Source organism: Halyomorpha halys, unplaced genomic scaffold (assembly GCF_000696795.3).
Source record: "Halyomorpha halys isolate HHAL.00 unplaced genomic scaffold, Hhal_1.1 Scaffold74.1, whole genome shotgun sequence".
Taxonomy (NCBI): domain Eukaryota; kingdom Metazoa; phylum Arthropoda; class Insecta; order Hemiptera; family Pentatomidae; genus Halyomorpha; species Halyomorpha halys.
This window is the reverse complement of record NW_027104736.1, coordinates 358,363-385,618: the sequence shown is the minus strand read 5'-3', so window position 1 is coordinate 385,618 and position 27,256 is coordinate 358,363. Positions and strand designations below refer to the sequence as shown.

At 30.4% G+C, this 27,256-nt stretch overlaps 1 protein-coding gene across 2 annotated transcripts in view; it reads left to right on the top strand.

Annotated features, from left to right (window-relative positions):
- The window catches only part of if (inflated), a gene marked incomplete in the record, with an annotated part of 338,995 nt that overhangs the window by 255,068 nt on the left and 56,671 nt on the right, over positions 1-27,256 (top strand). For both annotated transcript variants that reach the window (XM_067044771.1, XM_067044767.1), the window contains 1 exon segment: positions 22,292-22,353. In XM_067044771.1, coding sequence (XP_066900872.1) covers positions 22,292-22,353 — 62 coding nt within the window.

Sequence of the window (27,256 nt, the reverse complement as noted above, 5' to 3'; positions counted from 1 at the left end):
CCGATAGTGTTCTGACTTAAGCCAGACCACTGATTATCCCCCTAAGGCTGGCATCACTCACTCGGACACTCCACTCACACATATTTCCCAGGCAGCCATCTACTCAATATGATGATGAAGATCTCACACTCAGCATCTGTTTACTATCGATCTTAGTGATTTGTTGCCGTTAATAGTGACGGTTACGTTATTTTCCATAATGATACTATCAAGTCTGTTATAGTTTAATATTTGTTCATTTAAGATTGATTGACAGCTATCAATTATTTTTTTGCTAATATTAATTTTATATATAAATCTACCGTATATATATTTTAATAAATATACTTAAACCCGCCAACAAATTTAACAGAGAAGCACACAGTTGCATGAAAATTATTTTTAATAAACAAGCTTAGTACTAAAAAAAAATTCTAATTTTTTAGACTAGGTAAGCTAGTTTCCTGTGCAATATGATGCTGGATAAAAATCCGACGAGACCCCCCGCTGTCGAGGTCTATAAAAAGTAGCGGATGAGGAATTTAAGATGCATTCGAAAGGTCGTAGCCCCACCATAAGGCACCCAGTCCGGAAAGGTTACCCCGGTAATAAAATTTAACAAACTGAATTTAAAAATGTCCACCTTATCCTAGACAGGTTGAGGTTATTTACTACTTGTATTTTCTGAAGCTGTTTTCTCTCAAATGAATTTACCTGTCGATTTATTTCAATTGAATTTTGTATATATATATGTGATTGGCTGTTATGGATCCTATGGTATTTAAGCACTGGTAATGATAGTGGTATCTGTGGGGAGAAACTATTTTCTGAAGTGGGTCTTATGTTCTTACACTCAGGTTGTCGCCTTTTTCTAACAAGATTAGAAGTGTCTAGATACATTTCACGAGATGACTCCGGTTCCCGAATTTGACAATTGAAGCCCCTCACCCTATTTTGTGGATCATATCTGTCACACATACCGCAAGAGTATGCGATTTTAGGTATAATGGGCATGGGCACCCATCGTTTACCTCTTTAGCTCCCCTTTTTTTTACTTGTTCTAATATGGATTTACCAATTCCATATTCTGGAGTTATTGGAGTTAACCATTAGCTGTGCAGACATTTTTCTTATTTTGAAAAATCTGTAGTAAATTCAATTATAAATGAGCTGAACAGATATGAACAAATATATAAAAAAAGTATTGTTTGGGCTATATGATAGATAGTGGATTGAAGGCTTATGAAACCTTCTTTTCAGAAACTTGTTTTGATAGCCATTAAAGATACGGTGTTCCCCATGATGTAATATTTATGTTTTTTCTTCTCCTTTACCCCGAGACAGTTTTTGCCCCCGGAAAGGACAGGCACCCCCTTTGATTCCTGACTTCCGCCAGTACCCCCCTAAAGACCAGACATCCTCCCGCTTTGTTTTAGTAGCGTGCTACGGTGCCCCTCATCATGGCGGCGGCTCGAGGCGTTTGATTGCTTCCGGAGTCTTCCCTCGCAGGAGCTGTTGTTCATTTGTTAAGGAAGTCCTCTCTGTCTTGAAACTTGTAATTAATTCAATAACTTTGTTTCTTATAAAAGAATAAATGTTTCAACAACAAAATTTCGCGGTTGACACAGTAAAATGATACATGATGTCCATCCGGCTGAAAAACAGATGATTTTATTTATAGACTAATTTCTCATTAATTAAAAAATTCATGTAGTAAACTACAGAATTATTGTTCAGCTTTTTATTATGTAGATAAGTTCCATATGTCCGGGAAAAAAAAATCAGGATTTTGTTTCTAAACCTTTCTTATAAAATCAAATTACCACGACACGCAACATGCAATACAAAATTGTATTAATTGGAATGTCTTTAAAAACCGAATTTTTAAATGCAAAAAATGTCCTTTTAAAAGCCATTAAAATAGTAAAAAAAAAAGTTGTAAAATAATATAACTAAGTAAGATAATAGATAACATGAAATAAAAGTAAACTAAGTTATGGCTAAAAAATTTAAGTGAGAATTTATAAAATCAATAAATTTACTTTGTTTATTTGTATATATACTTTGACATATTTTAAATAATTTTTAGCCATAACTCAGTTTACTTTTATTTCATGTTATCTATTATCTTACTTTTTTACAATATTACAGTACCCTTATTAGCCCTGAAGAAGCTCTGCAAAGTGGGGGCAAGCGGTGGATTACAATAAATAGGTTATTAGATCAATCATAGATCTTCCAAAATAAATTTTGATTTAATTGATTTATTCGTTAAATGAATAATATTAGTCAACGTCTTAGTGGTGCTGCCCGTTGTGCATAATCAACAATTGCTCTTATTTAAATTTCAATAATTTGATTGGAAGTAGAAAATATGTTTCATTAATTCTTTGTAGGTAGTTAATCTAATCTATTCACTATGTTATGAGTTTGTTTGACCAAGCCTGTATTTTATGTCTTCTTGGAACTGTTTGCATCCTTAATTTTAAACGATTTTAAGTTACACTTCTAACAGAATATATATGGACAAGATACATTTAGTTCTTGACTCTGTTTAAGTTTTGTTGATTGTTTTGTAAGTCAAATATCGTTCCTCGAAATCATGGAAATCTGTTATGAAGTTAAAAGGGTCTGTTGCAGAGAACTTCCAGCGTGCCATTTGGTTACTATGGATGTTCTATTTGACATTTAAGTCCACTTTAAATTGCTCTATAAACTTAAACAGTATATAAGGTCGCTGTTCTCCGGATTGCATCGGAATATATGTTGTTACATTTATAGCTTGTTCGATTCTGCCGTTCGCTGTACTATTCTATACATGCTAATACTAAGACCGTATTCAATTGCCCCCGTCATAATATTTATCTGATAACCTCTCTTGACTCTTTACCGACCTGGGAAGGGTTATGTGATTCTACTGTACTCAATAAAGAAAGTTTCATTTAGCAGTAAAGAAATTGATATACATAATACTTTATTATACAAAGCTGTTCCATGTAATGTACATAATACTTTATTATACAAAGCTGTTCCATGTAATGTACATAATACTTTATTATACAAAGCTGTTCCAATATACCTAGTTCCTATAAGATACAGTTCACCAAAATATATACTTGATAAAAATAATTATACTATTTATTGTTATTATTACTTTATTCATTATTGTTATGCCCCTACGATAAAATTTATTCTAAAAGAAAAAAAAATAGTTTTCTAAATTCAACAGTGAAAATTAGTACTTTTTTTTTTTTTTAACAGAAGAGTTATTCATTTATTTATATGACCTTATGCAACAGTCCATTATTATATTTACTTGTTCTGGTCTGTTCTATATGTCTCTTCACATACATATACTATTTGTCTCGTCAATTTTTCTAAACTTTTTTTTTTTATTGAAAGGGAAACCACCTAGATATTGTTATATTAAGAAGGATTATTACAAGGTTCAGTTCTTTTTGATTCAGTGTAACACTGATACTTCGCTAGAGGATTAATAAAAATAAGAAAAAGTTTAATTAATAGACGAAATAAATCTTACATGGATGTGAAGAGACTATGGGTCAAACCAGAATAAGTAAATATAATAATAGATTGTTTTATTGGATGACTATAATATTAATTATTATTTAGGTTAATATTATGTAACACAAAAGCGCAATAATATTTATAAATATCTATTTAGTGTATTACAGTTATAATCGTGGTAAAAAAAACACCTGAAGATAGAGGAGTACTCCGAAACTTAGGTTTAAAATAAATTTGTTTATGTTAATAAAGAATTTTTGAGAATTACTTTAACTGTTGTATTTACGTTATTAGATTAGAACTTACCGATAAGTACGAACATTTTTTAATTTCTTTATCCTTGGACAAGCTCCTTTTCGTACAAAATAATTGGAGTCTTCGGTTTATAAGTTAATTTTTCAAATATTTTTCTGCTTGAAATAGCAATAGCAAACATTTTTTCTTGTACCACCTTCAGATTCTTGACTTGTACCTGCACGTAGGATCGTGAATTTTTTTTTCAAATAGCCGGCCCGGAATCTCATAAGTTTGGGAATCCTTTTTTGATCTTGTAATAAAATTCGTGATTACAGCTAGTCTCTCTCTATTCCCAGATATCTGAGACTGACATCCTGGAAAGCAAGATATAGCCACTTAGGCATGCTTCGTCAACAAATCGTATTTTTTATAGTCAATTCCACGGTTCTCATCGCTTCGCTCGCAAGATTTATTGTCCCTTTACAGATAAGGTTTATGGCGTGGTTGAAATATCATGTAGACGACATCTAATCATTTTCCTATTGTTCTACGATCATCACGGCGTAGCATAGGATGATGTATTGACGGAGGTTAATGGCGTTTTCGAGGACGCTGAGGGAATAATTCAGAGTAAAGTTTGGTAAAATGTTTTATCTCGTTATTCTATTATTATTTGTCATCAAACCCAACAAATAAAAATAACCTTAGCGACCGTGTATCTTACGTGACTCATGAATTTCACTAATTTGAATAATATATTTTTACGATTTCGCAGAATATATTTTTAAAATGTATGGCTAGTATTAAATGATAACATAGTTTACAGATATCAGGCCATCTCTTCAGTTTTGCATTATGTATGTATGTTCTGGTCTATACCCTTGAGAGAGAGGCTGAAAAAAAGTCGCTGACAAACATAGAAGAGGATGAGAAAAGCCAGTCATAACCGTTGTTTAAGACAACAGCTTGACAGATACCAGCCTCGCTATAAATAAATTAGGAGAGGTAATGTTTTGCTGTCAGTAACTCCCCCTCCAGCTTACACCCTCTTACAAACCAACTCGACGTACAAATGGCTTCTGGTTTCGTTCAAGTTGGCTTTATGTTATAGGTTTCATTGCTCTTCAGTTTTCCTCTATTTGAAAGATTTTTTTATAATTTATATTATATAAACTATGTTTTTTATTTCTTTTTTCTTTATTTCGTAATTGGCCCAGTTGGCCTTACATAGTTATTGTGAGAGTATTTTACATAGTTTCTAGCAGTTGATAATGGTGAAATTAATATATTTCAATGAAAAAAACAAACCTATTTACAGTTGTAAAACCATTGACAGATTATAAATAATAATGATCAATTATAAAAATAAATAAAAAACAATAACAGTTATGTAATTAAGAATTAAAGAGAAAAATAAAGGATATTAACAAATAATTGACTTATGCTGAAAAAAATAATTTTAGATTAATAAATAAATAAAATGATAATAATAAAAATAAACAAATATAGAGTTAATAGCAGGACGTCTTACATCAAGGCCCTGCACCATAATGAAAGCTAATAGTATTAGTTCAAAATACAAGTATAGAAAAAACGTGTTAATTACACTAATACTTATTTTTTTCATAATAGGGAGGACTATTAGTGATAGTACAGGAGTTAAAAAGTACTAAAGAACAAGTTACTATTGAACAAGTCAGAGTAATTGTATTAAGTTAAATCGACAAGACTAATAAATATAAGAAGATGGTCAGGGTTGTAGTCAAAAAAAGGACAAATAGTTTATAAGTATTTTAATGTCCGACGTTTCGCCCCACTTTGCAGGGCTTCATCAGGGCTGTTCAAAGCGAAAGGTTACTTTCCAAAATATATCGAAGTTTCTTGAATAAATTTCATAAAATTTAGAGCATTAAATTCTGCATTGACTGACTTTCATAACATAAAAATTCGATAAAAGGATTTTTTAAAAAGATAAATGAGTGCCTTGTTTCTTGTTTATTTCCACTTTTTAAACTCTTCAATCGCAGTCTTATGATCAATGTTATCATAAAAATTGATAAAATAATAGTCGTGGAAAATCTGACTAGCTTTCAAATGGCTACCTACTTTTTCAAAATAAGGTCTTATACTGTAAATATAATATCCCATTAAGTAAACTGTAAAAAACCTCATTGTTAAATCTGTGTAATAAAATAAATAGCAGCATTTAATGACGAAATAACGGAATTTATTATTGATTAGTGGATTTTTTTTTTTAAACTGTGAATAAAATTTGGAAAAGTAAAAGTAATTTATAATATTTGTCGCCGTTGACGTTTTCATGACATTGACCAAAATAAATTCACAAAATGTTGGCATCTAGTTGTTCGGAATAAACTTTTTTTGCTTTATGAAAAACTGTATCTCAGAAACTATTAGATGTACAGATATCTACAAGTACTCAAATAGAAGCTAGTTAAATTTACTATAAAGTAGTTTATAATAAGTAACTTTAGAGAGGTAGTAGTTTTCATAATATTTGTTAAAATAAATTCACAAAATGTGTATACAGTTTTTGGACTTTTGGTTTATTAAAAATTATAGCTAATTATAGTTGTAATTTTTGGGTTGATTACAAAAAAAAATTTTTTTTTTGTTTTGTTTTTTGTGAGTATTCCCAACTCTTTTACTTGAACCATCAGCTAAAATTATATCAGAAAGTCAGTTTCGAGTTGGAAATATTTATTTATTTTTTTCTCCGAAACAACAGGTTTATTTACACCTTCTCAAAAATTACGCTATTCCTCTACCTCCTTCCCAAACTGCTTAACTGAGTTCATTAATTACTTTTAATTAAATATAAGTTTTAATAGAATAAAATAGAAATATGTAAATATATTTTTTTGTATGAAAGAATTTTTTTTTGTTCTGAACGTTTCCATTTGAATTAATTTTTATCTTTGAATATTTGAATGCATTGTTCCCAAAATATAATTTTCATGATATTCTAGGGGGAAAAAAATAAAATGCAATATCATTTTTGCCAGCTGTTGTTGGAGAAAACACTTTAACTCGGAAATGTTCCTTGGATTTATTTTAGATGGGTTTTCTGATTCTCATAATCATTTTGTAGTATATTTTCGTTAAATTAGCTTCAAGTTATGTTACTGGACGTTAGAAGAAATTTCACAGCATTATGGAAATGATCCGGTCAAACGACGTTGTATTTCCGTGTCGTGCTGCCGACATTTTGTTCATTACTATAATGAGCTCTTCGCCAAAAAAATGATTTATTCTACGGAGGTTTATAACTCTATAATCCGCTAAAGAATTGAATAGTTTAGGAGACAAAACGTGAATTGATGAGTGTCATCCATTAACGAAATTGATTTATAGTCGCTATAAATTTCGTTGCGATAAAATTTTGGAATATGAACACGCTTTATCCCGAGTTAAAAATTGAATTATGAATGTAACGGTCTATTATCTGGATAATTTACATCTTAGTAAGGTTTGGATTTGATGTTGATTTTTTTTAATAGAAAGTTGATGCTAGATTTAAATAAATTCTAAAAATTAGTACGCAATGGTTTATTACTTGAATTATTTTTTTTTTTTATGACATCAGTAGATATTAAATTATTTCAGTATTTAATATAAGTGTGTTCAGTCACACGGCTTCCCTAACCGGTTTGTTTTCGCTAATGTTGATTCAATTTATGTAGGCAATTTAATAATTTAGAATGAGTTAAATGATCTCATGGAACAGTGGTTCCCAAATGACGCGGCACCTTGGGTGCAACAAGCGTATGCCAATTTCTCAATATATTGCAAAAAAAAAAAAATTAAAATAGTAAGTTTACAGTGAATTCCAGCATTTACTTTGCACTGTTGTTTTCTTATGTTCCCTGCATAGTCAACTGCTCTTAGGATAATAACTTTTTTTAGCTCGACAAGGGTGCCATGAAACTTTTTAACCCAAAAAGGGTGCCGTGGCGAAAATCATGTAGAAATCGCACCGTATAAGATCATTCGTGAACGAAAACAGTCGACTTGATTGTATTTTTTTTTATTCGATTGCTACATCAAAGTTTAGATAAAATTTGCTTGGAGCTCCCAGTTTACCATGGGAACCCTTCTCTAGTTCATAGTATTAACTACTGGAGTGGAGTGTAAATCATATTCACGTAATCGACATAATGCATTCCAGTCATCCAAACCGATCTTTCCGTAAATATTTAAATTACTTTAATTTTCGCTAAATTGGTATTTGTGACAAATCTTGTTTGTTCTTTTCTTCTTAACATTAAGAAGAAAAAGGTTTATTCCGAAATATCTTTCCGTAGAACCATTCAGAGTGTAAACTTGCTACCTACTCTGATGAATTTTTTTTCTTTCCCACCAGGGATCAAAGCACGACGTGTTTGTTTATGTAGTTGATGTTTGTTTATATATTATTAATGGGTGGTTGAACCTTGCCTGTTTATTGTTCCTTTCAGAGCTGTTTTACTACTTCAGGGTCGTCTAAATTTATTTTACTATCCTGACTTGTAATCTGGATTTGGAAATGTGCTCGTTCTCCTTGCTAGGTTAAAAAGAATTATAGACAAAGTTAATTATTGATATCGACTTTTGTAAAGTTTTTTTGCAATATTCCTCAGGGATTTATATTTACGCCACGACAATGACTTAATAGCCATTAATAACATACTTGGAGTATCTTTAATTCAATCTAATTGTAATAAGATCCCATTAAGTTTAAACCAAATTGGTTTCCTTTTTTGGTTACTTGAAATTTAACTATTAGTAAATTACAATTTATTAATGGTATTGAGTTATTATAACCGTTTTGCTGATTTTAAGTTTATTTGCTAATTATTCTACGCAATACCTTCTTCTAGAAAACATTTAGGCGCTATTCCATTATAGGCTATGACTAGGTTTCGGAGCTATAAAGAGCTGTGGGAAATATAATAGTTTTTTTTTTTATTTTAAAATAACCAAAGGGGATCAAATTAAATATAGCGCGAACTGTTAGCAGGTTTGTTCCCCTCTATTTTGTTTTTTTATTTGAGTATTTATTTTTGCTCACCTGCAGTATAATTTGATATAACCTCTAAGTTCTAAGGAAAGAGACGATAAAACGAATTAAAAAAAAAAAAAAAAAACATCGGAAGAACTGTATTCTTAGTTAATAAATGCGTTTTATTATCTCGTTCCTTAGTTGGACTTTTACAAAATTATCCTGATATTTATGAATAATAATTTATATAGAAAAGAAAACATATTATTTTTATTATTCTACCATATTATTAAACAATAGTAATATGGGTCCTAGACACCATTCACATCATATTTACAGAAATATAAATTAAATGATAACAAAATAAGAGATAGATGAGAAAGAATAATAAATAATAATAATATATAAATGCATAAAAAAGTTTAACTTTAAGTAAAATGATAATCAAGGAATTAAAAAAATAATCAAGTGAAAAACTAAGTTTATCGAACCATCCTATAACAACAGATTTGATAAATGTACTTTAAATTATATGGTATCATATCTGTTCAATCGTTTACTAGAAGAACTAGTAAATATATCAATAAAAAAAAAAAAAAAAAAAAAAATCTGTCTGGGTACTTTCTTACTTCTATGATTTACTGATCTTACAGAATTACTACAGATCTGATACTACAGAATTACTGATCTTGATTCCCCAAATGATCATATCTAGCTGTAATTTTCTTTAATCCACTATTATTTGTTTAGATCCTTATATTAATCGTATTTGTTTATTATTTTGTTTTATTGTATCATTTAGCTGCGCTTTAGTTTTAGTGCTTTTTTTTAAATATTTTATATTGCTATCTTATTTTATTTATTTTTATTTCAAAGTTCACTCCATACTTTTTTACTAATTCATTAGCTTATTAGCTATTAATTCGGTAATTGTAAATTTGTTTTATGATTATTCATTTTATAATTTCTTTCAGTTATTTTTATTATTATTTATTTATTCTTTTTCCACTTTATTTTCATTTTATTATTTGGTTAATTTAATTATTAGTTTTATCGCTAGAACTTAAATCTGTTCTAGCTTATAAATCGTAGCAGCCTTCACAGTGCCCAAAAGTGTACCTAATAAATTTAATTTATGTTCATTAATTCTACATGTTATTTTGCCACTGACCGATAGATGTCATTTGGTCAGACCGATATACTTTTCTTAATTAATAAATATACAAATTATGGTACCTGGACAGAGGTACCGAAACGGAAAATAGGATATGTTATGAAACATGAAAACATGCGGAAGTAGTACGTAAATACTGTGTATTTATATGAAATTTTCAATTTTTTAAATTTATTAATTAATCTCAAAAATGCCTTTAGTTACTCCATGGTGTCCTTTGCCGATCGCCGAGGTGAGAACAATGGTAGCGTTAGGCCCCACATCGCAATTAGCCTCTCATCGAGGAAGCCATCCTCATTTCCTTTTTATAATGGTTTTTTTTTTACCTTTTTGGTACCTCCGTCCAGGTTCCGTTTATGCTGAGGAAAGAAACAATAAAACGAATGTATTCACTGAAAACACCGGAAGACGCAGTCATAAAAAATACCGATCTATAATAAACTTTATATAATTCCCATTCTGTTCAGATTCTTTTTTTTAAAAGTTTCCTAGAGCTTTTTACAGTAAGAGCCGAGGTAATCATAGCAGGGAACATTTTTCGTGTTTAAAGAAAGTGAAAAAAGATAGATTTTTGTTGTATTCCGTATTATACGTCAGTTGATTTATATTTTCTCATAATTTTTAGCTTTTATCTTGTAGAGGTAATGTAATTGTCTACATAAATTCTCAAGTCAAAATTATTATTAAAACGTTGGTTAAAAATAAATAGTTTTCTTTTACTATTTTGATACCTTTATTAAATGCCTCCCGGACTATCTTCCTACAATCTACTTTATATGGGCAAATATCTTCTTCCAATGTGAATTATTTTCTTTCGTATTTAATTTAATCATCACAACAGACCACGATAAAAACCTCACTTGGCGTTATTAATGTATGTATATATTTTGCAATTTTGTTTTCACTATTTAACAAAAACATTTTTTTTTTTCAGTTTATATTAATATTAGTTTTTATTTTATTTTATTTTTATATCAGATCGGCCTGGTGGGCCTTACATGGTTGATATAACTTACATTATATATATTTTTTAACAGTTGATTATGAGGTGGTATAGTCATACAAATGACACCCCTAACTAAACAAAATGTTCTTATTAAAAGAAAAAAAAATAATAACAATAAAATAAATAGATAAGAATAATCCTTCTTAACAAAAGAGGAAAGTAAAATTAATAACAAAAAATAACGATATTGGTATATTTAAATAAACAAACAATTGTCTTCTAATAGTTTAAAGAAACAAGTTAATTTGAAAAAGGGAAGAGTTAGTAATATTAAATTCTTTCACTCACTAAATACACCCAAGATTAGGTTTCATTGAGATAGTAGGAAATAATGACCCAATTTAGCTCCATCAATAGTATGAAATATAATTCGAATAATGAAGGAGTAACTCAGTAAACCTTATACATTTTATGGCAAATGAATAATTTAAAAAAAATCATGACTTCAAAAATTATTGAGTATCATACCAACTCAATTAACTAATGCCTGTCTTTATTCCTCGGGCCTTTTAGATCTTATCTTGAAAGCGCTAATATATTGATGGCCGTGACCCTAATGGGAGGGAAGAGGGCTTAAAGAACTGTGTCCAATGCCGGCGTAACGGTCACAATTATGTACTATTTAGTTAATTGAATAATTATAGTTTCTGTCTCGTACTTGATGTTACTGTAAACGGAATCCCCAGTTCTCCTGAATGCGCTTTTCTGATTATTTTAGTATGAGTATAAAGGTGTGAAATATTTTAAATGTTCCTGTGCTTCTGCGTAAGTATAGATTTTAAATTTTAAACCAACCTTGCTTCCTTTTCCATTCCTGGCAATCCTCCGAGACGCCTGATAAGAAGATGGCCTCTTGACCCTATATTGTAAAATGTTTTCAGAGTTCTACTACTGGGTAGTTTCTCTACATGCTGTATCATATCATTATCATTATGTCATAAAGATCAAATTTACTTGTTGTAAATATCAATAAATAAATTTAACCTGAATTTATTTTTTACTTTATTTCATTCGGTGATGATGGCCTTCCTTTTTTTCGTATTTTCCCTTAATATAATTTCAGTTTCTTTGATGAATTTTTTGAAAACACGATTTTCATAAAATTAAAGTTTTGTTGTGTTTCATAATTTAGGAGAAGTTATACCCTAAAATAAAAACAAAAATACTAAAATTTAGTAATTCATTACGTTATTCAACTAATTAGCTGCTTAGTAAGCGTTGTATTTTTTGTTATATTGATATGACTTTACTATTTTTAATAACTGCAAAACGTTTATACGTATTAACTACGTGAATACGTACTAATTCCTATTATCATTCACTTTTAATTAGATTTTAAATCCATTTATCTTTTTTCCATTATATTTAAATATTAAAAAATACCTATAAATGATACAACGAAACAAAAGGTTAAGAAACAAGGTAATTTCACGGCTTAGTTTTAATAATTTTTCACCTTATTTATTAATTTTAAAAGAGATTGTTCTTTTTACAATCCATACAATCGATGTAAGATAAAAACTGATGCGGATTCATTTAAAAAACAATAAGTAAGCATAAACCTTTTTATAAAATTAATAGAATGGCCTTAAACCATTTTTTCCCATCATAATTTTTTCTATTTTATTTACTGCTTTTTAACAAAAAGCAAAGTGAAAAAAAAAAAAACCAAAGTAATAATCATACCTTTTACTATTTTTTGGAGTAAATTACGTTTAATAAGGTTAGAGAAAACAGATGTATGTATATCATGAAGGATTTTGCCTATGAGGGCTCTAAACGATTTGCTACTCAGACCTTAGGTTTTATCAAAAACATTTAAGTGGTGAAGGACGGTGGAAAATGTATAGGAAAATACAACAAAAGATTCAAGAATAAAAAACATTTATTTATTATTTTGAATTAGAGAACATAGAAATATATGAATTACGCTAGATATAATAATTTTTTTAAAAATTATTACCATAATTTTTTGTTGAATAAATATATGACAAGTTTTAAATTATAAAAACATTGAATGAAGAAAGGGTTCAATACATTCCGAATTGCATTTCCCCAGTGCATTTTCACGAGGTATTGTTGTATTTACAGAAATTACTCCATTAAAATTCTTAGTATTTTCAATATTGACTCTATTAAAATTCAGAGTTGATGAAATTGTTAAGAGCAGAATGTGAATTTTAGTAAACTGTTATTTTTTATATTTCTTCCAAACTTTAATTTAAATAAAAGTTAAAAATTTTCAACGAGAAATATTATTTTTAAAAAAAACAATACCTCGTTTGTTCATCGACGAAACCGACTGTAAAGGTTTCTGAGCCCCTGAAGCAATAAAGTTTAATTTTATAGATTCATTTCCTCTGTTTGACACAATAGCGTTGGATGTGAATGGAGGAATTGTAGTGCTTGATTGTTCTCTCGCTGTGCATCTTGCAAGGCAATGCGGTATGAATTCATCATTCCGTCAACTGTCGATTTTAATTTTTTTAAACATTTCTAATAATTTTCCAACGTGAATCACATTAATAAAAAAAAAAATTAAAATATATGTGTTTGAATTAGTTAGAATCAATTTTTTGAATCTATAAGGATCCAATAGTAGTAGAGTACTATGGCATTAAAATCTAAGAAGTATATCAAAAAAATTCCCTGAGACTTGTATTAATGGTGCGAGCGTGAGTTCCACCAAGAAGACATAGGGCACCACATTTATTAGTTAGTCGTTTGCCTTATAAGAAATTCAAATGCGGCGCAAGGGCCCCAGCCTTGGAGATATATAGTTTCCATATTCTCCACCGGCTTCTAAAGCGAAATTCGTGGCTTCTACCCCAGGCCCATCGTAGCTTGATTTAATGTTCCAGAAGAACACTGCTCTCGTGTCGACGTATTAAATGTGTAGAAAATTTCTGGTGACTAGATGTATCGCCTACTGTGTCCACTTTTTCTAATGTGATCGTCCATCAAACCGCTGCCGAAATTTGGAGTTTTCTGTTTTGGGACAGCCTGGAGAAAGTTCTGTGATGTATTGTTCTTATCTGGAATCTGGAAATAGTTAATGGCTTTTTTTTTTCTAATCTCTTGTACATTGCCTTTTGTCTTTGTATCTGTCCGAGTAAAGAAATAGATAGTTCCGTACTTAATTTATATTTTTGTTAAAATAGTTTATTCTTTTCAGACCGACATTTCTATATTACAATGGCAATCCGTTCCCATTCTGATTTTCCAAATGAGTTTTTCGATTCAAAGATTTCCTGACTCCATTTTCAAAATTTTTTATAATTTTTTAAAATAATATTTCCCGTTGAAAATTTTTAACTTTTATTTAAATTAAAGTTTGGAAGAAATAAAAAAAATATAACAGTTTACTAAAATTCACATTCTGCTCTTAACAATTTCATCAATTCTGAATTTTTATAGAGTCAATATTGAAAATACTAAGAATGATTTAATGGAGTAATTTCTGTAAATGTGTTTTTAATCTTGATTCTCGTATCATCCAATCTGTCCATAGTTTGTATGAATCTATGAGTAAGCCCGTGCGCTGCTAATACTAGCGCCCCCGGGTTCGAATCCGGCTGTGGCAGATAATTATTTATTCTGTTACTGTAGACGTGAGTCAATCCTGTGGGTTTTTACTTTTTTATTTTTACCTCCGGAGTCCACTCAGGCTCATAAAATGGGTAGTTTTATTTTTATTTCAATATCAATTATATAATTATAATCAATATCAATCAATAATAAAATCAATTAATTTGAATTGAGAGAAAATCTGGTAGTTGAGCATGATCATGAACAAATCACCTGTTCAAGAAACAATGTCTCTTTAATAAGTTCTGAGCCACTAACCCTTTATAGGTTGGAGCGTTACAGATTTTTTTTATTTTAGAAAAATGTGAAAATAATTATATCAAACCAAAACATTAAGGAATATGTAAAAAAATTATTGAAAATTAGGTATTTAAACCCTGTTAAATTATTTCAACGGGGACAATCCCTAATATTAAAAAGCATTTAACTTTAAATTGATATACCGAGTATAATTAAAATTATTAGAACCTCTTTTGAAAAAATGTGTTTTTTTCACACGATTATATAATGTAGTATACACAAGGCATAATCAAGCCCAGAATATATAATTTCAGTTTTGTACGACTTTTCATTTTTTAGTTAGACTGTTCACACAGAACACATCGCGATGCTTGGTTATTTGGACTTATAGGAACTTAAAAATGTTTCTATTTAAGGAATGTATAGGTAAGTGGAAGTAAAAAGTAGTTTCATATTTACAAAAGCGACTATCATCATAACCTTGAAAATAAAAAAATATAGTAATAATATTTTTTTAACCATACCAATAAACAGAAATTTAGTGAGAGTAAGTTTTTCCACCTTGAAAGATGTTGTCGGGTGGTTTGTGAAGTTGGCATACAACATTATACTATTGGCATACTATATTATTCTTACTCGATATGTTTGGCACTATAAGATTAGAACTTCGACGGTGGGAGAAGGCCACGGAGAGGTAGATAATTTCTATTTTATTGTAGTTCAACCGTATAGCTCAGTACTGCATGTTCTGGTATACCAACAGCCATATAAAATTGTGTATCTTCATATTCTGATCTTTTCAAGCTAAATTGTGGGATCCAATTTAGTATTCCTAATTTTACTTATAGGGATACTGTGCCAGGGATTTATCTGTTTTGAACATATCATTTTGCATCGTAGAAGGGAGAGTAGGATAAAGCAGGCCATCCAGCGATCCAGAAGCCACTCCGAACCGCTGGCCTTCGACCTTTTGCAGAGGTAGAGCGATCCCTCAATCAGGAGACCATTAGGTGATAGATGAGTGTAATTGCAGCTAGGTCATGTCACAGTCGGCTTGAGATATTGCCAGGGCGAGATTTACTGAGAATAGTGTTCCGGGATCGCCTGACCAGCCGGTGATTAACGACAGATTCACGCTTCTCCGCCTCATCCGTCTTGGTCCCGTCCTCCTTTCTTATTCCCCGAGATGTGAGCACTGTCAGTGCTTGAGTAATAACATCGCTTCGGTAATAGCCCCTCTGCTATGAGATATTGGCTCTTGCTTGTTTAGTGAGAATTATGGAGCCCTCTGACCGCAATCTAACCCTCGGTACATGGGGTCTTAGCAAAGCTTTTTGTTCCTTATTTATGAAAATCGATGAGCTTATGTGTTAACTTAGTTAACAGTCACAAGCCCCTAGCAATGACGTGTTAACAGATGAAGCTTACAAATAGACTTATGATTTTATCTAGATTGTATAAAATATGGAACATTTTAGTCATTATCGATATATATAACTGCAAATCAACATCATAAATGATTTTATGGTTAAAAAGGAAGTACCTTACAGTGATTTTGGTAAATCCTTTATTCTAATCTTCGTTGCCAAAAAAGAAAGAATTGAGATTGTTTAGTGAGTCGAGAGGTACATATAAAGTTCGATTTCTGGTTTTTCATGACCGAAAATCACTGCGGTGTGAAAGACGCTCCTATCGCCTTCTGAATTCCCCAAGAAATTATAATTTATAACATTCAATTTTCAAATTTCTACAGTCATAAAGAGAACAATGTTGCCCACACTTTCTCTCAAGAACAATTTGAGATCGACAAGCAGATACCTCTGCTAATGCTCCGCTGAACGCTGAAGTCCTTACTTGCCTAATAATAATTAAACACGTATTTTATGAAATAAAGTTTGGGTTTAGTTACCATTTGTTAATTTGAATTGAAGATGTCCTTATCAATTCCCTATGTTTAATTTATGTCCCCTATTTTGAAATCAAATTCTTAGTATCTGATACAACTCCCCTGTCGTAAGTGTAATATTGCTTAACAATCAGTTTGGCGAGCTTGAAGGTTTTAATGGCAGAATGAAAGGCTTTAAATTATGTATTAATTATCAATCAAAATGATTATGGTCAAAATATTATTAGAACCTCATTAAACCCACATTGTAAAAACTATATATAGTTTTTTAAATAATTTATATATTGTTATTTACAACTATATACAATTATATACGACCAGTAAATTTGTTATTAGATATGAAATGATATTAATCAAACATTTGGATATATATATATTAATTAATTTATTTATTAGTGACGTTTCGCCCTTTTTTTAACTTTGGCCATTTTATTATAATTCTTTGTTATTACTACTACTCTAAGGAAGTATTATTTATTCTTCTTGGGACTTCTTATCTGCAATATATTAACTAGCGTTACGCTGAATATATCAATACATAATTTACCAATAATATACAAAAAGATACTTTTACTTTTAACTTTTCTTTAAAACAATTTACATTTAAATTATATTTTACATTTCTAAATTTAAATAAATTTGTAATTTAAATTTATATTACATTTACAAACTTTACTTTATAGCTATTTTTATAAACTTATATATTGGTTGTTTCTTCTTTATTCTGGGAAAAAATTTAGTTTTTATATAATATTTTTTAGAACTAATTTGAAAACCAATTTTAATAACTTTATTTTTAAACTCCAGGGATGTTGATGATAGGTAATTAATAATTTAATTATGAATTACACTAGAAAAAGATACAATAATAACAAGGTCGTTCATATTATTTACTTCATTCTATTGAAGTATTTAATTATAAACATTTTTCTTCAACGTATTGGTATCTCGAAATAGGAAAATGTGCAATATTTTTAATTTAGGTACGTCCTAATCTGAAAGAATTTATTATAAATATAAAAAAAAATGCAGAAGTAAACCAATGGTGACATAACCCGATAAAAGACAAACCCTTTTCTAGTGTCGTGGAAACTATTATTACTATTTTTTTTTTTTTTTTGGAAGTCTTTAAATACGTTATTTAATCTCTAGGCAATTCTAATATGGGAACTAAAGCTATTTAACTGCAACCGGGCTCAGCGGTTCATAAAATAATCGACTAAAATCCCTTAGGGCATTTAAAACATGTCTTGAAACTGGAAATGGTCAAATGGGCTTCCTGTATACTGTAGTTATACAGCGAAAGAGATGCAGACATAGGAAACTTGTTTACATTTGTAATATAAAACAGACAGTTCTGGCTTGATGTACGATGTAGTGATTGCTGTTCCTCTGGTTAGCTGTTAATTTTATTTAACTGTTAATAGTAACGGAAGATACTGGTGTTTACTCTTGGCTATTTACTGTTCATTACAAAAATGTATTCAGATAGCCTTTGAATAATTGAATTATTTCATATTTAATTGTACTAGCCTTTTTTTTTTTTTTTTTTTATCGTCCGATGAAATAGTTGAACAATTGTTTTAATTTCATTTAAAATATTTGACTGCCCTAATAACTCGAAATTTTCCGAAAAAAAAAAAGGTTAAACATTTATTTTTTTATTAATGTACAAAACCTTTTCAAATAATTTCCGCTGGATGAACTCAAGTCTTTGGCTTGCTTGTGAAAAAGAGATGAAATTTTCACAAAAGTTGTTAGCTTGTTTTAATTTGTGGTACTATGATGCATATGTATCGTTTTTATTTTTTTTAAAAAAAGATCATTGTAACGCAGTGAAATTGAAATAAAATGAATTTTTCTTTAAAAAGAATATTAAAAAATTTAATTAAAGGTTATCTATAGAAGTATAACTAATGAGAGATCTCTTTCATCAATGAGTCACAATAAAATTGAAATTTGGAGGACATAAATGATATTGAAGTAAATAAACAAAATGTAAAACGGCAGGATTAAACATAAATCCTATAAATAAACAAGTTTTCATGCCGGAGAATATCAGATGTGTCCATATATATATACACGAACCTGTATTATATTTTTACTACCTTTCTGGCCATTTCTGACATATGGAGGAGGGAGAGAATTATCCTGTAGGTTACCATCCTATTCTAGCCATAGTGAGGATATCGATTTTTCATTTCATGGGACCGTTACGAAATAAAAGTCAACGAGCCCAAGATAGAATCGAACCAGCGCTGCTGTAATTGCGAGATTTCTAAGGTGGCGCCTTAACGCCCTCGCCTACAACAGGCTCTTTGAATCTGTATTCGCCAAATAAACTACTCAGCGTTCACTTGACACAAATATAATTCATTCTCGATTTACAGGTTGTCCCAATATACTGGTTCATCCTCTCCCCGACCATTACAATTTTTGGAATTTTGCTATATGATGTACCTATTTCATGATAAAGAGATTCATATATTTTTCTATCTATCAAATCATTTTTCTCAGGACCATAACAGTGTATGTATATATTTATTTATATTATTGAGGAGTTGTTGCGTTTGAGAATAAATGAAAGAGAAGAGAGGGTATGAAAATTATTGATACCTCTATTATGTCGACTACATGCCACTGTTAGGATCTGGTGAAAGTCGTCAAATCAAAATTCCCAAAATTTTAGAGGTTAGGATAATAAACTTGTAGGGGAAATGGACATGTTTTTCACGTTTTGGCTTGGTTGTAAGATGTTTCAATAGTGCAACGGGTAGATAGAGACGTCAGTTGGAGCTTTTTTATGCTATTATGTTATTATGCTGAACCATTTAAACTTGGGTTCGAATTAATTCTTTATCGAAATTAGCTTTTTCGCTTGAACCTTTATATTTTGAGTGTAGTGTTAGGATTAAAAATATGTATTTTATTACATAAAAACCAAAACATCGCATTGTGTCTGATCTCGGTAATGAGGTGTTATATGCACATTTCGAAATTAAAGATTTTATGATAAAATCTGTGCTTACTATGTTTTTAACGAACTATTGTATTATTAAGAGACTTCAAGTTAAATATTGTGTTGAAATTCGTGGTGATTGTTAGATATTATACTTTTTTTATTAATTGGCGCTCGGTCTCAGTTATGTTTTCCTTGTAAACAAGGTGCCTGTAACAAGTCGAACTTATGAATCGGTTGTGAATCATTATTACGGAGCAATTGACTGCTAACAGTTTACTGCAGAACGTGATTTATTCCGCAGCTGTTGATTTTATAACGGTCTCCCCCCCTTGTAAATTATCAAGGGTGGCCGACTCTTGTAAGTAGCCTTAAGTGAAAATTATTCATGATCCGGGGATGGCCGAATGGGCGGTGCCATCCGTCCGCTGTCTTGGAGGGCCACCTCTCTTTTGCATAAGTTATTATTCTAATAGGCTCTTATTTCAGTTTCCCTCCTGCCTGGCCAAGTCTTCATGCAAATCGTGTTTTCTCTTCATTCGTTGTTCTCCTCAGCTCTAACATATAGGATCGCTTTTTATTTAAACCAAATTATTAACTTGGTCATGAGTATCTTGTACAAGTAATGCAAATGTTTACATGTGTGAATGTTATACTTTCACTTAGTTACAAATGGAATATACAGTAAAGGGAGTTATAAATAAATGATCTTTAATATCAGCTTGTTTTTTTTCCTTATTGAAATGGTTTAACATGGCTCGATTGCCGAATTTTGCAAAAAAATATTTCTTTAAAATACCTTGAGAAACCCTGAAATACGAATTTTTATATCAACGAAAAATTAGAAATTCATTATTGGAAATGTTGCCTTCCTGAGCGGTAATTTACCCGAGTTTAAATCAGGCTGTGGTAGATAATTATTTATTCTTTTGCTGTTGTCTTGAGTCTTCCCTGTGGGTTCTGGAGCGCTCCAGAGTCTACCCAGCCACTATATAACGGATGGGCAAAATCTGACGGTTAAACGTGATCATGACCAAAAAATCACCTCTTTGTTTAATCGTTGTAAGCAATTCCTCTTTACCAAGTCAGAAATTGGCTCAGAAGCCCTTAACCTGTCATCAGTTATAGTGGTGTAGATTTTTATTTACCATAATTTAAAATACCGTTAGATGAATTTCGATTAATTTGCTAATAATACTCTTTCGCAATCCTTTTTCAGAAGGAAACAATTAACAAGTTGTACTTAACTCCCTAATTCCTGCTTAATCATGTGATAAACTTTAAAATAGTTTTAAATTTTATTCCGAATATTTTGAACAGTTGGCACCCTTCATTTACACCTTATAAATAACGATATATTTTAATATTTATCAAAACTGAATAATATGAACTTATTAATTATTAGTACCTTCTTCATGGTATCCAGTATCTCACAGAGGTGAGCTCTTGTTGGCCATCGTTACCATATCGTTGATATGTTGGTAGATAATACCTTTCTCTTCAACTGCAAGGTTTAAATTTTAAACATCCTTCTTTTACATTATCAATATGATTTCATATTACTATTCTTGAACTTTAGCCCCATGCTTACCAGTTTCCTCTTTTTCACATTAAATTTTAATATTTTCCACCATATAATTTGTTTTTGATTACTGGTATCGATCGTTTAATTATAATTGAAGCAATCATTTTGGTTCATTATGAACCCTTTTAAATGAAAAAAAAACTGACTACTCATCAAATTTTGAAGTTTTTTTATTTACGTTCCATGATAGGTAAAATGCAAAAATCAATTTAAAAATTCTAACGGCCCACCGTACTCCGTCTGCGTTTTTTATTTTTTGCGAAATTACTGGGCCGATTTTTTTTTTTAGATTTTGCATCAAACTTAAAGGTCACTCAATGATGGTCCTCGGACTCTCTTCATTATCGTCTGACTTTTCGTTTCCGAACGGCGGCCCATTAGAAGTTTCCTTCCACCATGGCTCGCTCATTTACGAAGATAGATAAATATACAAAAAATACTCAGTGTTTTGGAATTACATTCTTCATAATTAGTAAAAATTATATTTTTCACTCAACTCTTAATTAGACTAGTGTTAGTGAAAAGCCAATTTACAGCCAATTTTGTTTATTGGATTTAATAATCAGTACCGATTATGAAAGTCGTATGATTGGACGCACTAAATATGTTATTTGTGGTTTACTGAAATAAAATAATTAATTCAAATAATAAATATTTGTTTAATAATTTGCAGGATTTTATGTATTAATACTGAATATTATATATGCTGTAAATTATATTTTTTTCAACTATTATTGTATTAATGATAGTGATTGCTTTATAGAGGTGATTGATACTTTTATTTTCTCTTGAATTATTATTTCTCGATTTTAATTAAGAAAGCAATGTATTCTTCAAATACAGGGCTTGAATCTTAACTTGAAACAAAAACTTGTTTATAATTTTTCTGATTAGAAATTGCAATTTGTTAGGTGCTTTCTGGATAACATTCTAAGCACCTAACAGACAAGAATGCTGGACTTACTTATTATTTATTTTATTTTGTATAAAATTAATGTTACTGTTTTCTGTTTATATAAACCTTGAAATATCAATTATGACAAATCATAATCATTGTACTAATTTGATTTATTCCTTTATTTTTCAGGAAACTGGGGATATTTCAGACAAGGATTTTGTCAAGTTGGATTTGGTGTTTTAATTTCTAGGGTATGTACCAGTTTAATTTTCTGACTCAATTAGGAATAATTATTTTTGATTTACATTATTCTAAAATATTGCTGAAATACCTGTAAAATTTGCAAAGTAATTAACAAGATAATCGGAAACATAATACAAATTAAATAATGATTTATATCTGATAATTATAACAGAATAGTTTGGTTTTATCAATATTCCTATCTCGAAACTTATCATATTTCCTCCACAGATCATTAACACGAAGTCTCCACTCTTGGAGTTTCGGCATTTTAGTCGAGGCGACATTTGGTTTTGATGGTGTAGTTTTTCATTTCGTGCCCTGTGATATCTTGTAGGGTTTTTATTTGCATATGGTAGATTTTCTAAAAAATAGCGGAAAAAATATTTATTAATTACCAAGTTTACTATTAATACTATTTAGGTTACAATAGATGGTTTTTCTACTATTTTTGCACCATCCATATTTCTTTACCACCATCCAGACTATGTTCCTACAATCAATTACTTGTGGTGATCTGGTTATTTGATCCAATTCTCAACTTTCTCTAATCATTGGATTGAACAACTGTTAAAAAATGAATCTGTATAGATTTTTTGGTATCTATACATATATCAAATCATCGAGTGATTTGATTCCGCATTACAAATATTTGGAACATTTGGACGAAGATCACGGAAATACTACTTCTCTAATTGGGCCATGAAAAGTCGCTACAAATATTATAAATGTATGTGATAGTAATATATACGTTTCCTTATGGACTACTAACCCTAATCTAGGTGACTGACGGATTATAATATAGGGACTGGCTACGGTACTCGTATCCTATTAAATGTTTGGACAAGCCACTGTCGTTTCCTGCTGGACTAAATCCCCTGACCACTTGAATTATTTAAATATCCCCCGCGGCTGTAGGGCACAGGTCATGTCCTTCTGGACAATTAATTGACTGTATGTCTATTCCCCAGCCACTGGAGCAGATAGCATCGCTAATAAGTCTTCTGTTCCAGGCTGATCAAGATCGGCCGACTCCCGTGTTCCTCCCACTGAGATCCGTTCTGACATCTGGATCCAGGTCCCTGATAATTTTTTTATTCTATAGTTTCCTTTGATGTAATTACTCATTATTCCATTACCGTTTAGGGCTTGTAGGTTTTCTTATCGCGCCTGATAATACTTTTTCATAGCCCTGTTGGGTTGGAGAGGTTCGTGTAGTATTTGAGTGTGATAGATAGCTTTAAAAGGGATATTAATTTTCTATTTTAAGTTTGAATTATAATTGTCGGCATTCATCTTCACATAAAGTAATTGAAATAAAATGACGATTTGTTTTTCATATTTTTTCTATTGATTATATATCTGCGCCATTGAAATTCTCTGTTTCTTTTTCAGTGTGTGTTAATTTATTACAAGTTAAGTATGAACTGAAGTAATTCCAATGATCCCGAGGATTCAAATAAACCAGAACTCAGGTTCCAGCAATACTCCTTTGTAATCGTTATTCCTTTAATAAAACTAGCGGATTGTCTAAGATTTTGACTTGAAAATTTGAAGATTAATCGATAAGTCAAAAAATATTCCAAAGCCGAACGTTACCACTTCAATTAATCAACATAGATAGATGGAGTAAAACTTACTGATCTTCCCTATTTCTATTTCTCTAATAACCCAAAGAATATTTTATAAATCCGTATTAAAATATAAGTTTCTGAAAGATTTACTTATACCTTGAGGTAGCCTCGAGAGAGACATGGCGTGTAAAAGGTATCGCAGAGTGAGATCGTTAAAGTCTCATTTGGCATCTGAAAAGCCTTAAAGCAAATATTGATTTTTCCATTTACAGGCGAGAAGGTAGGTAGCCATTACGATGCGTGGGTTTGGAATAAATCAGGGTTTACTGCCTATCTCATTACCGCCCGAGTTCCGCTCAGTCACTCCCGTTGAGAGCCGGCTCAGTTCTGAGCTGATTTACTCTCGGCCAACTATCCAATATCGGAGTCTTAATGCAAACGTTCTTTATCACGGTACGGAACCCTCCACCTCCACTCCGATTTTCACTTGGACATCTAGTTCATGAACCCACAGGAGAAAAATTGTAGTTAGTTCATCCCAATTCTTTGACAATTTTAAAGAAGACAATATGCAAAATGATGACTTTGCCATCCATAGTTAGAGGAAATCTATTTACATTCTATTTACAGAAAATATGGAAAATTATGGTTTCTTTTCTTTAAAAAAATGGTTCAGTTTAAACCTAGTCTATACAAGAGATATAGTTAATGTTTTTTATAAAGTAAATATTAAAATATCCAAGGTGTACCTCCCCTGAAGTTTTTTTTTATTCCAAAAAAAACTTGAAATTGTCTCTCATTTTTCACTCTGAGCTCCATATTCCTAAAACTACATACAACAGTAAAAAGCCTTAAAGCACATTATTTAAAGGAGAGTAAATTTCCTAAACTATGAAAAGCTCTTTACGTTTAAGAAATTTATTTTGGCAAATATCATGAAAACACCACGCCTAAGAAAACACTACTTTATTGTGCTTTTACATAGTACATACAAAATAAATTTATCATCTAATGATTTTTCATTATTAAATGTTTTTTTTTTTTTTAAATGGGAATCTCTGAAACTGTTGAATGTAAGAAGTTAGGCCTCATATTTTAGAAAATTTACTCTTTTTTAAATCATGTTCAATCAGATTTTTTAGTATTGCTGATATTTTATATATATCTAGCTCTTAATGAAAAAATATTTTTTTTAACGTTTGAAGCAGCCTGGCTTTTGTTTCAATTTTGGCTATTAACTGCATTTAGATTTTATCATTATTATTATTATGGCACTACACTGCCTGCAAGAATCCGGGCCTCCTCCACAGCCAACATATCTTGCCAATCTACACGGTCTCTTGCTTTCTCTTTCCATTTGTCAACATTTAGAAGCTTCAAATCCTCCACCACATCGTCCAGCCATTTGATCCGGGCACGTCCCCTTTTCCTTTTTCCATAAATCATCTTTTTGGGTATCCTTTCATCGGGTATCCTTAACCATCTTATTCTTGCTCTTTTGACTAATGCCGAACAGATCCATCAGCTTCTCATTACTTCTTCTTCTCCAAATTCCATTCTCCGAGACTCCTCCCCATATCCTTCTTAATACCTTTCTTTCCCAGGAGTTGAACATATGTCTTTTCTTGTCCAAGACCATGTTTGTTCCCCATAGATTACCACTGGCATTGTGATGGTTTGGTAAATGACCACTTTCATTCTTTTAGAGAGAGCTCTAAACTTCAATATTTTTTGCTATGAGAAATAACATCTATTTCATGCTGCTATTCTGGCGTCTATTTCGCTTTCTACTTTGTTGTCATCTGTAACCAGGCTTCCCAGGTACTTAAAACTGATTTACAGAATTGAAACTGTGGTCTCTGAACGTCACTTTATTATTCTCATCCTTATACTTTCTTGAACTTTTCGTATACACTGTCTTGTCTTTATTCACCTTAAGGTCTAATTCAAATGTTGCTTCTTCGAATCATTGTATTACATTATACATTATACTAACCGAAAATTGTGATGAAATAACTGTTGTCTTTTTTCCTGAACTCTTGGTCTAATATTTTAGTGTTGGTAATATTGAACCGTAAATAGTATAGCATAGACTTTGCAATGTATTCCTTTAAGTTTTAATAACTTCTCAATCGTAACCTCGAAATCATCTTTGTAAAATTGTAATTACAGTTTCCATAAATATTGTATAATCCTTTTAAAAAGACAGCCTATGTGAAATGTATTATAATAATCTTTAAAAATAAATAAGGACTACATACTTTTCACCTTTTATTTAGGATAAAAATCGTGTAAAGAACAAAATATTTAACTTTTTTTTTATTTAACCGCGTTAGAAACTGAGGTTTCATATACTAGTTCCTGTAAACGTCAATTTCTATTCTTGAGACCGGATCTACAATTCCATGATTCTTGTAGCTTTGTGGAACTGGCTTAGTACTTCTATACTCTTTTATTTTATTTTTTTTTTTTACTTTGAAATTATTTTAGCATACATTAACATAGGGAACCTACTAGAATATTGAAGTTGTTTCTAAAGAACACTTTTAAAATTTTCATTTTAAATAAAGGCTGTATGGGAAGAGGAATATTAAAATTAAGTAAGAGGCAAGGAGAAATAATAAAGAGCATATGAAATTCTAGTCAGTAAATATATGTAAAAAATAAAAATTATTAAAAATAAAGTTATGAATGAAGTGGGAAATATAATAAATAAAGGTTTTACTTTATTTTTAATAATTTTTATTTTGTACATATATTTACTAACTAGATTTTCATATGTATTTTAATATTTGTTCTTTCCACTTACTTAATTTTAATATTACATTTCTTATACAGCCTTCGTCTTCTTATAACACTTAAATTATTCACACTATTTATGGGTCCATAATGTATATTATTTTCTATCATTCTATATAGTCTCTTATTCATTGGTTGTCATCTTGTTTTTTGTTCTTAGCCCTGATGAAGGCTAGAAATTCTGACCGAAACGTCAGAACTAATAAATAAGTTTTTACTTGTTTGTGTTCTTCACTGACCGCATCCCCAATGATCTTTTCATATATATCTACGATCAATAATGTTCTCACCATTATAAATCATTTGTATTATTATTATTTTTTTTTTGCTTGGCGTCATTGCATAATTTTATTTTAGGATTTCCTTTTACACTCTGTGTTTGGATTTAACTTTATCTTAATCATTAATCTTTTTAAATGTTTGTGATTAACTTTTAGACAATATTTTCTTGGACTATATTTCGCTGGGTGCTAAAAAATTTGCTGATCCTCTATATCCCTTCGCCTATTTGTCTATTACTCAACGGCTTATAGAAGTTTTA